The sequence below is a fragment of the Mytilus edulis genome, chromosome 4 (genome assembly GCF_963676685.1).
Source record: "Mytilus edulis chromosome 4, xbMytEdul2.2, whole genome shotgun sequence".
NCBI lineage: Eukaryota > Metazoa > Mollusca > Bivalvia > Mytilida > Mytilidae > Mytilus > Mytilus edulis.
The window spans coordinates 37,287,662-37,303,778 of record NC_092347.1 but is presented as its reverse complement, the minus strand read 5'-3'; the positions used below and the strand labels follow the sequence as shown (position 1 = coordinate 37,303,778).

Sequence of the window (16,117 nt, the reverse complement as noted above, 5' to 3'; positions counted from 1 at the left end):
CAAATTTTATTTATTACCTTTAGTAGTTGTTACTTTATCATATGGTACAAAAATCTTTCCAAAAAACCAATTCATGTTGGCCCTAGGTGACTTTTAAAATGTAGATATCATTGAAAAAGCTCCAAATTATCTCCCTTTGGTGCAAAAATGCCATTTTTTGGCATTAAAATTGAAATATCTTTTTTAACTCATCGGTGACCTATATTTTTTATTGTTGTTTTCGAATAAGTTGTACATAAACTAAATAATTGTAAAATTTAAGCGATTTCTGTAATTTAGTTCTTTTTTTATTTCGATATTACTTCTGTTTCTCCTATTAGTTCAACAGAAAAAAAGGACATTAACAAAAATGTATGCTTCTTTCGATGGCAGATTGTGACCGTAAATGAACGGTGACCCCATTTTTTTATTTCATTTTTCTTTTAAGAATAAGATAAAGTTCATTTATAGAAAAATATAGCGAAGTCCTATATTAAATAAAAATTTTGATTTAGACCCGCGAGCCCCCTTAAGTATTTACCATTGTCCTTCTATATATGCCTGTACTACCCGAAATTCGTTTCTGTTCTTTAACCTACGTTTGCCTCAACTAGATTTTATGAATCTTATGACCTCACTTTTACTGTTAGAGAGTAATGCCCCTTTACAAATGAATTTTTCGTTATCGATTCTCTGACTTAAGTTTGCATCAACAAAATGATATGAAATTTATAAACAATGCTTAATTACTACTACAAAACTACTATCAAGTATTATTTGGTTAGCGTCACTTTTACTGTTCTTGAGTTATGTCCCTTTATAACATCATATGAAAGCTGGGCATCATCTATGTCCCATAGAAACATTCCCCATTTATTTAATTTTTTAAAAAACTAGATCATTTCTGTTTCTGTTTCAGCTGTCGAGTGATACCACATAAACTGAAGCAGAAAAATACAAAAACTGAAGTTGAGAGTGCTGTCAGGAGATTAGAATGAGGGTAGGGTTAACTTTTAGCTTTTTTTTGCTTTAAAAAAAATTTCTTCTACTAAGTTTATATGTTTTATTAGAGCATATAGATTTGATACTCCACCCTGTTTCTGTTGTATATATAAGAAATTAAACACACTATTATTCACTATGTAGATATAAAAATTGGTCTGAATAACGGATATTTTCATATTCTACCTAGAAGAAAAGCATTCACCATGTTTCTCTGCATGTTGCAGGTTAATAATGTAAAGAAAGCATCATCATTTAGAATATTAACTTACCCCTGCTATGAGGAAGGGGTAAACTGTAAACCCCTCTTTATCTGTCCATGTTTCCCTCTAGCTACCTGTTCATTTGTCCAATAAAAATCTTTATCTCATGTTTCCCAGGATGAACAAATCAAAGCTTTAATTGGGTTACATGTATGAAATGCTTTATGTGAGCATTAACTTTATTGATTTTACCTTTTTTTAAAAGGGCTTGTTTTCTGATTCTAACTAAAATTTAATACAAAAGTTTGTTTCTGTTTTAGGTAAGAATTGTGAGACATCATTCAAAAGTTAGCTGCACTGTGAAGGAAAAAAAATCATAACTTATTATTCACATATTTCCATTATGGTATCATAAGTGAAAATGGATTAATATTTTTTTTATCAATATGCATAAATGGCAAAGTGTATAAATGGCAAAGGGTATGGATATCCTTATTTGGTTGTAACATTCAGTGGTGTTTTTAAAATCAGATGAGAAATGTAGTATAAAGTTGTACAAGTAACTACATTGTATTACATAAAAATACTACATTAAAATGCATTTTGTTGGAAAACTAAACATGAAAAATTGTTTTTTTCAATCTTCATTATATACAAACAATGATCATATGACCTTTTCAAGTAATTTATTTCAAAAATAGTTATAGAAGTGCATATCCTCAATAGAAATTCAACCAATGAATTAATGTTATTTTTATTTTGGTGTACCAACAATGAGATTACCCATAGTCTTTTAGATTCTGAAAAGGGGAATTGATCAAGTAAAAATTGTAAGCTGTAATGCATCAATCTTTTCTTGCATATTGTGTTGATCCAAGAAAGTTAGATATATTTTATGAGTTCATTGATTGTGAAAAGTGCACATATTCTATTTTAAATGCTGTAGTTAATCACAAATCATTATGATATGATATGTCATATCACCACCATTTCATATACTTCATCTATTTTCAAGATTTGATAAAAAAAAACCATATTATACATTATTGTATCCAGATTTTAAGAGAGAAATTTGGTCATGATGCCAAGTTTTTCTTTATTTAATTTTGATCTTGTACGTGTTAAATATTGTAATCAGAAAAAAAAAAACATTAATATACTGTATAAGTTTTGTTTAGAATAGAAACATGACATTTTAATTATTTATGTGATAAAGTTACTCTTACACTGAAATTTTTTTTTGATTATCTTGTCTTTTTAGGCCAAATTTCTCTTTTTATATGTATGTTTCATTTTATTTGTAATTATGGAGTCAGTTGATAATGTGGAGAGACATATTATGGAAGAATACAGGGGAGACAATCACTGATAGTTTATGATTTATTGGTTTGTAATGATTACATTTTTTGTAATTATCGGCTAGATGTTACAATGTTCATTAGTATTGTTCTATCTCAAATCACAATCATAAAATGTTGAATGAGTGACAAAGAAGATTATTAGATAAGGGTGTAACTGTTTTTTTTGTTGTTGTTTGCTTTTTTTTTCACTTCTGCCTGTTATGAATTTTTAGTTCAATAGATGCATAGCTATGATAATTACGTTGAAAATAGGAGTTTACTTTTTAAATGTCTTCAAAACAATTGATATGTTTACTAATTATGTAATTATTGCACTTAAAAAATAAACCGTCATGAAGGTTTCGTTGATTTTTATTGGAGATTTCTTGGATTTCTTGATGTACAATGTGACAGTGCTACCATCCAGTTACTATTATAAATTATTTTAAAATTATTCTTACAAATAAACTTTTGTCTTAAATCTAAAAAGATTATAGTTTGATTGATTGTTGTTTGTTTCAGCAAACAATCAAAAGTTTGAAGATGACATGACTATACATATGTATTATATTTTGTTTTATACAATGTAGCTGCCTTCTTCACCTTGATTTTTTTTAACGATGATGACATTGAACTTATCAAGCAGTACTGGTACATACATTTCCTTATTTTGCTTTGTATTTTTTTTATGTTTTGTGTTATGTTGTTTTTGTGATAATTTACTGAAAAGATTGATGAAATGATTGATTTTCAGCAGCAAATATTACATGCATATTATGATGGAAACTATGTGAATGAGATATGAGTATTTCCTACTTTTAACTATGACTATAACTACATGCTGAGTGGAATTTTTAATTAAAAGCTCTTCCATGAGGACATTTGACTTTTCTAGACAAACTATTTGGATTCAAAACTTATGAGTCTCTGCTGTTTTTCAATTTATGTACCTTTTTGAGGACAGTTTTGAACTTTTTTTTTATGCTCAATAGTAACTAGTTCTTGAATATCTATTTATCTGATATTCCTTTTTATACAACCGCAAAAATTAAAAAAAATATTTTAAGGGTAAGGGTGCAAACAGTCTAGGAATTAAGGGCCAAAAAGGGGCCAAAAACTAACATTTTTGTAGTTTCAGGACAATAACTTATGTATAACTGTATGGATCTCTCTGACATTGTACCACAAGTTTCCATATAACGAAGGGAAGGCTTGGAATCAGTTTGGGGTTAATATCCCTGAACATTAAGAAATAAGGGACCAAAAAAGGGCCAAAAAGAAGCATCTTTCTAGTTAAAAGACAGTATCTTGTGTTTAAGTGTATGGATCTCTCTGAAATTATACCACCAGCTTCCATAACAAAGGGGTAGTTAAGGGGGTTATGGCTCAAATCATTAAGCAATTAGAGGAAAACAAGGTTTTTTTCTGGTTAAAGGACAATTTAAAAGCAGTGAAGGGGAGGTAATCCAATTAAAATTTAAAGAACACTGATATATATATATGTTTATATTTTTAGAAGTTACTGTTAATTAATATTAATTTTAACCATGACTGTATGTTATTTTATATTTTATGATGTATTTAAATGAGTAGTTATTGTTGCCAACTCCATTAGAAATTTGAATTGAGATTATTTTTGGAAATGAGGGAGGTGAAAAAAAATTGGGAGAGGGATGGGGTGGGGTGGGGTAAAAATTTTCTCATTTCAGATTCAGAAATTAAAAAGCTTTTTTCTTCAAATATTTATTTTGAGGGTATTAATATTCAACAGCAAGGTGTATTGCTCAAAAGCAAAATAATTTTTTTAAGTTCATTAGACCACATTCATTCTGTGTCAGAAACCTTTGCTGTGTCAATTATTTAATCACAATCCAAATTTAGAGCTTTATCAAGCTTGAATGTTGTGTTCATATTTGCCCCAACTGTTCAGGGTTTGACCTTTGTGGTCGTATAAAGCTGCACCCTGCGAAGCATCTGGTTATTTACCTAATTTGGCATTTTATTTATTTAATTTTGATTCCCCTAGATTAAAATAAGGACAGGTGAAATGATTGCAAATGAAACAATTTTCCACCAAATTTTAAAGGACATTGACAACTATAAGTCACTGTATGACCTTCAACAATGAGCAAAACCCCTATTGTAAGCTATTCCAAAGAAATCAATTTTATAAAGAGATTAGAAAGTAAGTTATTTGTTATTGAGTGTTTTTATTATAAACTGATTATTCCATTGTTATCAATATTAATTTTCTTGTACAGAAATATTTTACCAGGAAAAATATATTTGATATAAATATTTCATAAGACATTGAATTAATTTTACTTTATATATGTATATGATGTGGCTTTGTACAATAAAATATGTGTAAATATATTGGAATAATTATTTGTATGCCATTGAATAAATAATGGCTTACTTATTCCCACATTATTTATGAAGTATAAAACAAATACTCTAACTCAAATAATTTATTTTTGCATCACAAAAAAAATAAATTAAATATACATGTAATACTGTGGATTCATTATTAATCGTAGGATATCAATTTTGGTACATTAATTTTCCGCGTAATGGGGAATTTCAATTTTCAAATGTTTAAAGAAATAATAATGTTCTATAGGTGAGTTTGATGAATTTGGTAAGTCATGAATAAATCATGAAATTAAATATCCACAAAATGCAGTAGATTCACCCCCATGTATGTTGCTAAAAGTAAAAAACTCAATAAAACACCTTTGAGTGCAGCCATGTGGGATGCTAACTGTTGATCAAGAAAACAAAATAACCAAAAACAATACTGAGGCACACATTGTGCAATCAATGCTTTTGAGTGGGAACATATGGTCGGAACTTCTCCCTTTATCCTGGGTTGGGACCCCCTTTTAAAAAATGTCTGGACGATCTATGTTTATTGTAAACATTTGGTATCAATATTTCTAGCACCAATTTAAAGCGATTTTTCTTCTTTAGAATGTATTTGATACAGAGTCAGATTAGAATTTTTATTAAATGTCTCTGCTGAAATAAGGGTCAGTGTTACCTTTATTAGTAAGAGACTTCAAAAGTGGTTGTCTATTATCATATAATAATGTTGTCATTTTTTTAATTATAAGCATCAGATCGTGACATATTACACCAACACCTCTTTAGAGTTGAAGACAGTCTGTTGACCCGTCGATGTCAATTGCATTTTGTCATAACTTGACGTCCATCCTCGTTGTCTGTCAGTCATTGTAAACTTTGAAAACATCTCCTCTGAAACAACTGGCCAAATGTAACAAAACTTTACTTAAATGTTCCTTGGGATATCTAAATTAAAACTGTATCTAGGAATTCAATCCATCAACATTTATGGCCACTGTTGCTGAAAATGTAATAAAGAAGTGAAATAGAAGTGACCAGTCGAGGGTTGCATGTCTTGTGTGAAATTGAAAAATTTTCATAAACCAAGAAATTCAAGACATGCCAATTTGGAGTTATTGCCCCTGAAATATCAAATTTTAATTAATCCAAAATATCACATTTTAATAAATTCAAAGTGTTTGACCTATTACAGCATGAACACTAAATTAAATACATGTACAACCAGTAAGTCAAGGTCTATCTAATTCTTGTGTGAAATTTAATGTTCATTTTCGAATAACTACCTTGGTATGTCTTTTTTGTTGTTGCATATTTTGCAGTTTGGATTGTAATTTTAAAAACTATAACAGACAGAGAGAAATTGTAAAAGCAAAAAGAGTTCAGCAAATTAAGATCTACAAATTAGCCAACATTGACCCATTTGTCCCATTTTGGAGTTATTGTCCTTGAAATACTAATTTTACTTATATTTTCGTATTATGTACTATATATAGCAGATAGAGAGAAATTGTGAAAGCAAAAGTGTACAACAAAATATGATCTACAAAAGAGTCAACTTAACCGATCAAGCGTTTCGGTCCAGTACAAAACATGAAATCGCAATAAAATTGCAGTACAATTTACGGCTAACGTGAAGCAGCCATGCCCTAGAGAATCTATGACATGATATATAGTATTATTGTCCCAGAATCAATCAAGTAATCAAAAGGAAAAAAAATCTGAGCGTATATATAGTTTATTCTTTTGTATTTTCTTTTTAAATTCCACTCAATGACAACATTGATTTCATTTCTGCATCATGCTTAATTTTTTTTAATACACTCTTAGATATAGGAAGATGTGGTATGAGTGCCAGTGAGACAACTCTCCATCCAAGGCACAAATAGCCCTGGCACTATTTGTCCGGCTAGCCGGACAAATAGCCACTCCGTAAAAAACCAACGATCTAATCTAAACAACGAGAAACACGTATGAACCACATAAACAGACAACCACTGAACATCAAATTCCTGACTGAGGACAGGTGCAAACAATTGCAGCGGTATTAAACGTTTTCAAGGTACCAAACCTTCTCCCTTTTCTGAATTATATATGTGTACCCGTATATAATTATAAACAATTCCATAACTTGTTTCTGACTTTTTAAGTGATAGCTAGCAGCGTTTCTTCAGTTTCGCATTGAATCACTTCTTTGAAACTTAACTCCGAAAGATAAACTTCTCTTCCTAAAATCCAATAACTAATATTTCTAGTAGTTAATAATTAATAAAACCAAAAGAGATCCATCATTAGACATTCACTGAGGCTCTACAAAGTCTTGATAGTTTACATAATAAATGCCATGAGTAAATCAAGTTTCATTTTGCAAAATTTGGTCACACAAAATGCTCTCAAATATTTAGCAAAGCATTGCAACACTAGCTATTAAATGTCATAGCTCAACGATGCTTTCATCTATTTATTAATGTCTGTGTATTGATTAACTGTTTTCTCGGTCAGGACAGTTGATTGATTTGAAATTAACAGTGAAACCAACAAGGGATGCTGGGTATGATTATTTTGATATCCCTAATAATGGATTGGCCTAATAATTCATTTGCAGGTTAGACGGATTAACGGGAGATTAAAAGGTAAGTTTAGTTACGTCATCCTGGAATATTTGTTGACATATATATCGGAATGTGAACTACAGGTTTAATTACTAAATCGATCTCTTTAATTACAGAATTTGTAGCAGAAAAGTATAATCAATATTCTTCTTCTGTTATTTTACACAATGATATGGTTTGTTTGTAAATTTGACATTTACTATGCACCTTTGTTATGCCTGTAACTATACCAAGATAAGGGAAAACCAAACGGTAAAATGCATGACACAAAGTGGAAAAAAAGGGGGGATAATTGCAGGATATCATCCCATGCAACTTGAAGTAAAGTTGACATTTACTACTACTCTGTGCCTTTGTTATGCCTGTAACCGTATCGAAATCATGAGGGGAAACCAAACGGTAATATGTATGACATAAAGGAAAAAGGGGGCTAATTACAGGATATCATCCCATGCAACTTGAAATAAAGTTGACATTTACTAATACTCTGTGCCTTTATTAGCCTGTAATTGTATTAAAGTAGAGGAAAAACAACCGATGATATACATGACATACAGGGAAAAAAGGGGGGATAATTGCCGGATATCATCCCATGCAACTTGAAATAAATTTGACATTTACTAATACTCTGTGCCTTTATTAGCCTGTAATCGAATTACAGTAGAGGAAAAACAACCGATGATATACATGACATACAGGGAAAAAAGGGGGGATAATTGCCGGATATCATCCCATGCAACTTGAAATAAATTTGACATTTACTATATATCTTTGTAATGCCAGTTATCGTATCAAAAAAGAAAAAACCAACCGACAAAAGGGAAAAGAGGATCATAGAGATAATTGTCGGATATCATTATCTGATTTTGGAAGTGGCATTTACATTGCTACTTTGAAATGCTTATAACCGTACCAAGCTGGAGGAAAACTAACCGTGGTGACATGACTAAAGGGGGAAAATGGGGTGTCATTGTTGGATATCCTCAGCTTAAACTTAAACCGTATCGACCTGTTCATCTCCATTATAATAAGGTTTATCACTTATAAGATAAACCAATTTAATGAAAGAGATTTGATTAATATATTTATTTTCCTTAATTGACATATTTTATCATTCGGATCCGCATCTCGCTTCCGGCTTATAAACATCACGTGACTTCAGCCTCACAGTTGAACTAGCCGCTCTGGATAAGTGAAAGTTTCAAAAGTTTCAAAAGACAATCGTCAAAAAATCTTCGACATCCGCAACTTATAGATTTCTAATCAGATATGAAACCACCGAAAAGGCCTCGTAATGTTCCCAAAAAGGTTTCACAGCAGCCTGCAGGTCCAGCAAAGAAATCTAGAAAAGGCAAAGTGCCGTCAACACGAGGAGCACTTTCAAATTCACAGAACACGACAAGAACCGTTCAAGTGTCTAGAGCAGCGACAGATCCTAATTTGGCAATTGCTAGGTGTGCAGCTATTAACATTGTATCAGACGCACATCAGGAACCCCCATTCGTGCCTTTCAGGATTCAAGATGAGATGGATACAGAAAGTCCAAATGGCAACGAGGGAGACGCACTGGACAGACCAAGGGGAGATTTGTTACCACTGACTCCACAACCTGGCCCCAGCGGAGTGATGAGTCCAGCAAACAACAACCTTGGTATGTTAACTGTCTCAAATGTTTCTCACGGGTCGGCTGCTGGGTCTTTAGATACTCGTTTACAAGTGGACCAATCCCCTTCATACATTTCAAGTGTGTTCGATCCAATTTCATCCCATATTCCGGTCAAAATTAAAGAAAAAATATGGAACGGTGAATTTATTGACCTGAACGTTCTTCTAAAATCCACCCGGGACCTTGTAAACGAGCAAAACTTAGAGGGTGAACTGGTAGTTAAAGGGGGTGTTTTATCCCTAGTTAACCAAAAGAAAAGCCCCATAAAAAGTATTTATGTCTGGACTTCCGCATTCATGATTTATGGAAGTGTCATGCTTGAAAAATGGCCCAACAAAGGTCTGGAATTTTTCAAATACATGCAAACAGTCAGAATGGCAGCCTCAAGGGGTTACTCTGGAGGCTGGGTTCATTATGATGAGCAATTTAGGTTACGTAAAGTTTTTTCCCCCTTTTCTTCATGGGGAGTTGTCGATATGGAGCTCTGGTTACTATGTGTATCTACTCCGAACGTTAGTCCTTCTTTTAACACAGGAATTTCAAATGGCAATAACCATCAATCGCATAGTGGGAATTCATCGACAAGTGGGGCGTCGAGTCAAAATGTAGGACAACGACGCGTGTTTACATGCAGATTATTCAATAACAAGGGTACTTGTACATTTGGCAAGAATTGCAAATTTGCTCACAAATGCTCGAAATGTAATGGTAGTCATCCCTATTTAGAATGCAGAAATTAATTCCGCTTTGTTTTTGTTTACCTTGTTTTTGTAAACATCATTTTTCCTAGAAATTATATTTAGATATTGTTATGTGTGGCTTATTGAACAGACATGTTCAGTTCCCGATCCAGTTTAATTATAACTACATAATGACGCATGCATATATGAAACAGAGGCTGTAACCGAGTATAAATAGAATACAGATTTAGCACACGTGAGAGATATCTTTCAGTACATTTGAACTTCTTTGCTAGAAATGGTCGAGTTATCTCTCTTTGTACTAGAAAAAATGTATTTACTATATTTTATCATGTTAATTAATTTGTGTTTGTTTTTGTTTTTAATTTGCAGGTTACAAGCATTTGTATTCTCTGGGTAATTCGCCAATAAACGTCGATGAAGTAAAGAAAGCTCTCAAAAATTACCCACATCAAGAGATTGCGCGAGACCTGATACAAGGTCTCGAAGCGGGGTTTAAACTAAAATACTCCGGTCCGAGACTTCCTATGGATATAGATTCTAAAGAAATGAATGGGGAGAAAGCCACCATAGCCAGGGACAAAATCCTTAAAGAAATTAACCTGGGTAGGGTAGCTGGTCCTTTTTCAGAACCTCCGTTCCCCACCTTTCGTGTTTCTCCGATCTCGGTTATCCCTAAAAAATCTAGTTCAGAATTCAGGTTAATTCATAATTTGTCCTTTCCTATAAATCACTCCGTTAATGACTTTATTGACAAGCAGTACTGTTCTGTAAAATACTCAAGTATAGACGACGCTGTCAATATGATTCACAGTTTGAAAAAGAACACGCTCTTGGCCAAGTGCGACGTAAAATCGGCTTTTCGTTTGCTAAGACTCTCTCCGGGTGATTTTGATCTGATGGGGTTCAAATTTGAGAATCAATATTTCTTTGATAAATGCCTCCCAATGGGGGCCAGTATTAGCTCGGCGCTATTTGAATCCTTTTCCACCGCCTTGCATTGGGTTGTACAGCAACAGTCAAAAAACGACAATATTTTACATTATTTGGACGATTTTCTGTTTGGAGGCGAGGCACAAACTTCTCAATGCCACGACACTCTAAAGTGTTTTCAGGATTCTTGTAAACTTTGGGGGGTTCCGTTAGCAGAGGAAAAAACGGTCGAGCCAACGGAAGTGTTGATATTCCTTGGTATAGAATTTGACACTATCAACATGATAATGCGTCTCCCCGAAGACAAACTTATTGAGTTAAAAGCCAGAATTTCTTATTGTTTAGGTAGATCCAAAATCACCCTTCGGGATTTACAATCTTTGATTGGTATACTAAATTTTGCATGTCAAGTAATTGTCCCGGGTCGCGCCTTTTGTCGTCGTTTGATTGACGCCACTTGCAATTTGCGTAGGCCCCATCACAGAACCAGAATAACTAAGGCTATGAAAGAAGACCTTAATATTTGGTTACTATTTCTATCAAACTACAACGGTACTACCGTAATTCTGGATAAATTCTGGTCATCAAACTCAGATCTCGAATTGTTCACTGACAGTGCAGGTGGGGTCGGAAAAGGCTTTGGTATTTATTTTGAAGGGAAATGGGCCCAGGCGAGTTGGCCCCACAATTGGATAAATTCTGGAATTTTAACCGATATTACCTTTCTAGAACTGTTCCCTGTAGTCGTTGCTTTGGACATTTGGGGAGGCATGTTAAAAAACAAGAAAATTTTATTTCACATAGATAACCAGAGCGTAGTTTCTATAATCAATAAAAAGTCTTCAAAGTCGACAAGTGTTATGTCCCTAATCAGAAAACTTGTATTGGCCTGCTTGGAATGCAACATATTGATTAAAGCCGAACATATCCCAGGTCATTTGAATTCTCTTGCTGACTCCCTCTCTCGTTGTGATTTTCAGAAGTTCCGGAAACTATGCCCCACAGCAGATGCAAACCCATACTCGATTCCGGCCCATCTCTGGAATGTTTAAAAGACGAGGCAGACCTATTACTTAAATGTTCAATGGCTCCGAACTCCTGGGAAACTTATAAAACAGCAGTAGAATGTTTAAAAAAGTTTCGCATTATTTATAACAATCGCGATATTTGGCCGGTACCTATCGACGAAATAGCTCAATTCATAGCATACCTGTCGTACAAAGGTTTCTCTGCGTCTACTGTTTCTACCTACATATCCGGATTGGCCCACACACACAAGATTAACAATGTAACAGATAACACGAAATCATTCATCATCTGCAAAATGATTGAAGGATTGCGTAGAAAAAATCCGCAAAAACCAGATGTTCGAACGCCGATATCGTTCGACTTGTTAAAACGTTTAATTCACAGTCTACGGAGCGTCTGCAATTCTCAATATGAAACTATATTGTTTTCTTCTGCTTTTTCTCTTGCGTATTTCGCCATGCTACGGGTAAGTGAGTTGGCTATAAACAGTCGTACTGACGAAAGCGGACATGCATTGAAATGTGAAGATATCACTTTTGATAAGAGTAAGGGTCAAACCGAATTACATGTAAAAATATGCAGCTCAAAAACCGATCAAAAGCATACTTCCATAACCCTGATCATTCAAAGCCATGCAGATTCGAACATCTGTCCAATCACGCTATTACAATCTTACTTGCAGGTTCGCTACTCCGGCGTAAATGGATCAAATAAATTATATACACATTTTAATGGTTTGGCCTTAACAAAATATCAATTTTGTTCCCTGCTTCAAAAATGTTTGGGTTTCTGTGAACTACCGTTCCACATTCGTTCTCATTCTTTTCGGATAGGACGAGCTACTGATATGGCAAAAAATGGTGTTAAAGACGATATTATCAAGCAGTGCGGTCGATGGTCTTCCGTTGCATATTTACGCTATATTCGTATCTGAGTCTTAAATTTAACTTTCATTACAGCTCAAACGAAGTGTTTTTAATATTATAATACATATTACCTCCTTTTAGGTTCAAAAGCTATTTGGTTCGTCGGATCTTCAATTGTATATTGGGCACAGACAAATGCAAAAACGAGATACGGGGGCCCAAACATTGGTCTTCAAAGCAGAGGGGTGTACATACGCTGGTTTGGAAAAAGGGGTATGTTGTGGAATGACTTTAATGCCAAGGTATCCCATGCAGTTGACAAATTTTCTCCTCCCGCCATGATAATCATTCAGCTTGGTTCCAATGATCTGGTCAAAGTTAAATCTTTGGAACTCATCCAAAATATTGAAAGGGATATTCTGCGTCTGCATTTACTTCTACCTAACACTCGCATCGTATGGAGTGAAATGTTAATGCGAAGGTATTGGCACGGTGCTACAGATGGAAAAGCTATCGAAAGATCTCGAAAACGAGTAAACTCGGCTATTAACAATTATGCCTTGAATGATGGGCACTGTGTTATTCAGCATCCTAATATCCGAGCTCGAGAGATGAACTTGTATAGATATGACGGAACTCACTTATCCGATATTGGTTATGATATATACTTGAATAACATACAAGGGGGTATTGAAACTTTCCTATCATCTCAAAAAATTCGGCGTTTCCCGGAAGTATAATTTAAAATAGAATTTCTTATGGTTTTCAAGGGGTTAAGAAAAAAAAGGGGGGGGGTATTTAATGAGTGTGTATAGACTCACTCACGTGGCAAGATTAAGGGGTCATGATCCGTTCCTGTATTGTACGTCGGATCATATTAGTTTTTTACTTTCCTGCGTTACCGCAGGAAGTTCTGTTGAGACCATCTCATGTCTACCCTGAGTGGCCGGTTCTGAATTGGTACCAGTTCGAGCTTAACTGTTTGTTTAATCTAGAAATTGTTAATCTTTACTCCCCTGAAACCAGGGGGTGATGCGAATAAGACCCGACGTATTTGGGGATCATGGCCCTCGTTCTCTTTAGGATTTAACCTGGAGGAACTTGAGCATCCATTGCTACCAATGGTGCACAGATTTGTCAGTTAAATCAATCATGTCGGCATTCTGTTATCATGTCAGACCTCGTCATTCAAAGTGAACTGTGGCCGTTAATTCCACATAAATTGCTTGTTTGTTATGCTTTGCCTTAAACTTGATTCTTTAATTAATAAGGTTTATCACTTATAAGATAAACCAATTTAATGAAAGAGATTTGATTAATATATTTATTTTCCTTAATTGACATATTTTATCATTCGGATCCGCATCTCGCTTCCGGCTTATAAACATCACGTGACTTCAGCCTCACAGTTGAACTAGCCGCTCTGGATAAGTGAAAGTTTCAAAACCCACCCACCTCCCCTTACACTCTATCAACAATTACTTGTGCCTGCTGCTGTTTTTATTCATTTTTCAGGCTGTTCAGAGAGAAGCCTGATACTAAATACGTTGTTGGACAAATTAAAGATGACTAGACTAAGCCGATGAAATTGCTTGCTGAACAAACTTTTGAGAACTATCGTATTCTAAATATTCGAGTGAGTGTTATACAGTTTTACCAGGACAATCAGCCACCAGCAATGCGATTGGAACAATCAGTATGATTTTAGTTTATCCACCTGGAACACATATAGAACTTTAAATTTTTGTTATGAACTTTCAGAGTTTATATATCCAATACTAGTATAATTGTTCATTATATGGTAATAAAATATTTTGTCACAGTAAAAGGTTGTTTGGCGGGGTCTGGCAAGATTAAGGGGTCATGATCCGTTCCTGTATTGTACGTCGGATCATATTAGTTTTTTACTTTCCTGCGTTACCGCAGGAAGTTCTGTTGAGACCATCTCATGTCTACCCTGAGTGGCCGGTTCTGAATTGGTACCAGTTCGAGCTTAACTGTTTGTTTAATCTAGAAATTGTTAATCTTTACTCCCCTGAAACCAGGGGGTGATGCGAATAAGACCCGACGTATTTGGGGATCATGGCCCTCGTTCTCTTTAGGATTTAACCTGGAGGAACTTGAGCATCCATTGCTACCAATGGTGCACAGATTTGTCAGTTAAATCAATCATGTCGGCATTCTGTTATCATGTCAGACCTCGTCATTCAAAGTGAACTGTGGCCGTTAATTCCACATAAATTGCTTGTTTGTTATGCTTTGCCTTAAACTTGATTCTTTAATTAACATGTTACTTGCTGTATGTAACTGTCATTGTACATCTTAATGTCAAGGGTTGGTTTTGCAGTTTTTACTGAATAATCACCATGGCTTAATTTAATCATGTTTAACATGTTTTCGGGCACCGACTGTCCGAACTCTCAAAGCATTCGTATTTTTTTTTTTTATAATTTTGATTTATAGTAAAAAAACAAAGGATATGGGGTATTCATCCATGAGAAAAAACATCAGTACATGCACATAAAAAATCACACAATAAGCAAAAAATAGCGCATTTATTGCTGTTATTCATATCAAAGTCACAGTAAAGATTTCTATACGGAGCAAAACAACTGACATCACTGCACGTTTTAAACGGCATCTGTAATCCACTCCAGGGAAACTACAGGTTGTCATACGATAGTGGTACCTTTTCTTAGATATTTACCCTTTGTATGAACATTGAGTTTATCGAATAATACAGGTAGGTACATTAAAAAATGATATCATCATAAAACATGTAGAACTGAAGATGACAGGAACAAAACTTTTTGGCGACGTAATTTCATGAAAATACATAGCTTTAAAATTAAAGATATGTGAAGATTCTTTCCATCTTAGACATTGTCATTGTTTATTCAATACAAGTCGTCACACTCTTTTGACTGACTGTCAGTCACAAAGGAAATACGCCACTTACATATGCTTCATTACTCGTTTTAATGAAAGCACTTTTAATTTAAATTTTGAAATTATAAATTTTACTAATGAATAAACTAGTGATTCACTTTTGTCATGATAACAGGCTGACTTTCATTGTCAAATGTTAATCTGAATACGGAGTCTGTCTTAGTATGCTTGTTTTGTAGGGGGAGCGTCCGACCCCCTGAACACGGGTGTTGGTCAAGTTATCCTAAGATTGTTTTGGCTTAGTCGCTTTTTTTCTCTTGTTATAATCTATATTTCATTTGCATCAATAAACTTATGGTCTACGGAGTTTTACCTGTATTTTAGAATAATATTTTGCTTCGTACATTTTTTTTTTGACAAATGCTTTGAGATGAGACACGTTTTCGCCTGTTTGAGTATTGTACTGTTATCTCAATATTTCTTTTATGTTTTATTTAAACCAATAACGTAAATTGTCACATCTAGTGAACTAT

General features: G+C 34.0%; 3 protein-coding genes across 6 annotated transcripts in view; all 3 read left to right on the top strand.

The window, feature by feature from the left end:
- LOC139521833 (uncharacterized) overlaps positions 1 to 4,900 on the top strand; it is a 32,250-nt gene extending 27,350 nt beyond the window's left edge. For all 3 annotated transcript variants that reach the window (XM_071315477.1, XM_071315478.1, XM_071315479.1), the window contains exons 20-21: positions 899 to 979; positions 1,505 to 4,900. In XM_071315477.1, coding sequence (XP_071171578.1) covers positions 899 to 977 — 79 coding nt within the window. In that variant the 3' untranslated portion in view covers positions 978 to 979; positions 1,505 to 4,900. The remainder of the gene's footprint in view (positions 1 to 898; positions 980 to 1,504) is intronic.
- A 2,489-nt stretch (positions 4,901 to 7,389) lies between these two features.
- The window catches only part of LOC139519629 (ankyrin repeat and death domain-containing protein 1A-like), an 87,318-nt gene continuing 78,590 nt past the window's right edge, over positions 7,390 to 16,117 (top strand). The window contains exon 1 of the mRNA XM_071311829.1: positions 7,390 to 7,521. The gene's annotated coding sequence lies outside the window, so the exon portion shown is untranslated. The remainder of the gene's footprint in view (positions 7,522 to 16,117) is intronic.
- On the top strand, positions 8,524 to 14,936 carry LOC139519604 (uncharacterized). 2 transcript variants are annotated; one of them, XM_071311784.1, is made up of 2 exons: positions 8,524 to 9,151; positions 10,240 to 14,936. In XM_071311784.1, the coding sequence occupies exons 1-2, from the start codon at positions 8,770 to 8,772 to the stop codon at positions 11,850 to 11,852; spliced, it is 1,995 nt and encodes a 664-aa protein (XP_071167885.1). In that variant the 5' UTR covers positions 8,524 to 8,769; the 3' UTR covers positions 11,853 to 14,936. The 2 variants fall into 2 exon arrangements, with proteins under 2 accessions (XP_071167885.1, XP_071167886.1); XM_071311785.1 differs by having other exon boundaries at positions 8,532 to 9,151; positions 12,837 to 14,936.

Excerpts from the sequence above, each read along its gene's own strand:
- LOC139519604 (XM_071311784.1), top strand. The coding sequence starts at position 8,770 with ATGAAACCACCGAAAAGGCCTCGTAATGTTCCCAAAAAGGTTTCACAG. Across the intron at positions 9,152-10,239 it reads TCCAGCAAACAACAACCTTG|GTTACAAGCATTTGTATTCT; the intron begins GTATGTTAACTG and ends TTTAATTTGCAG.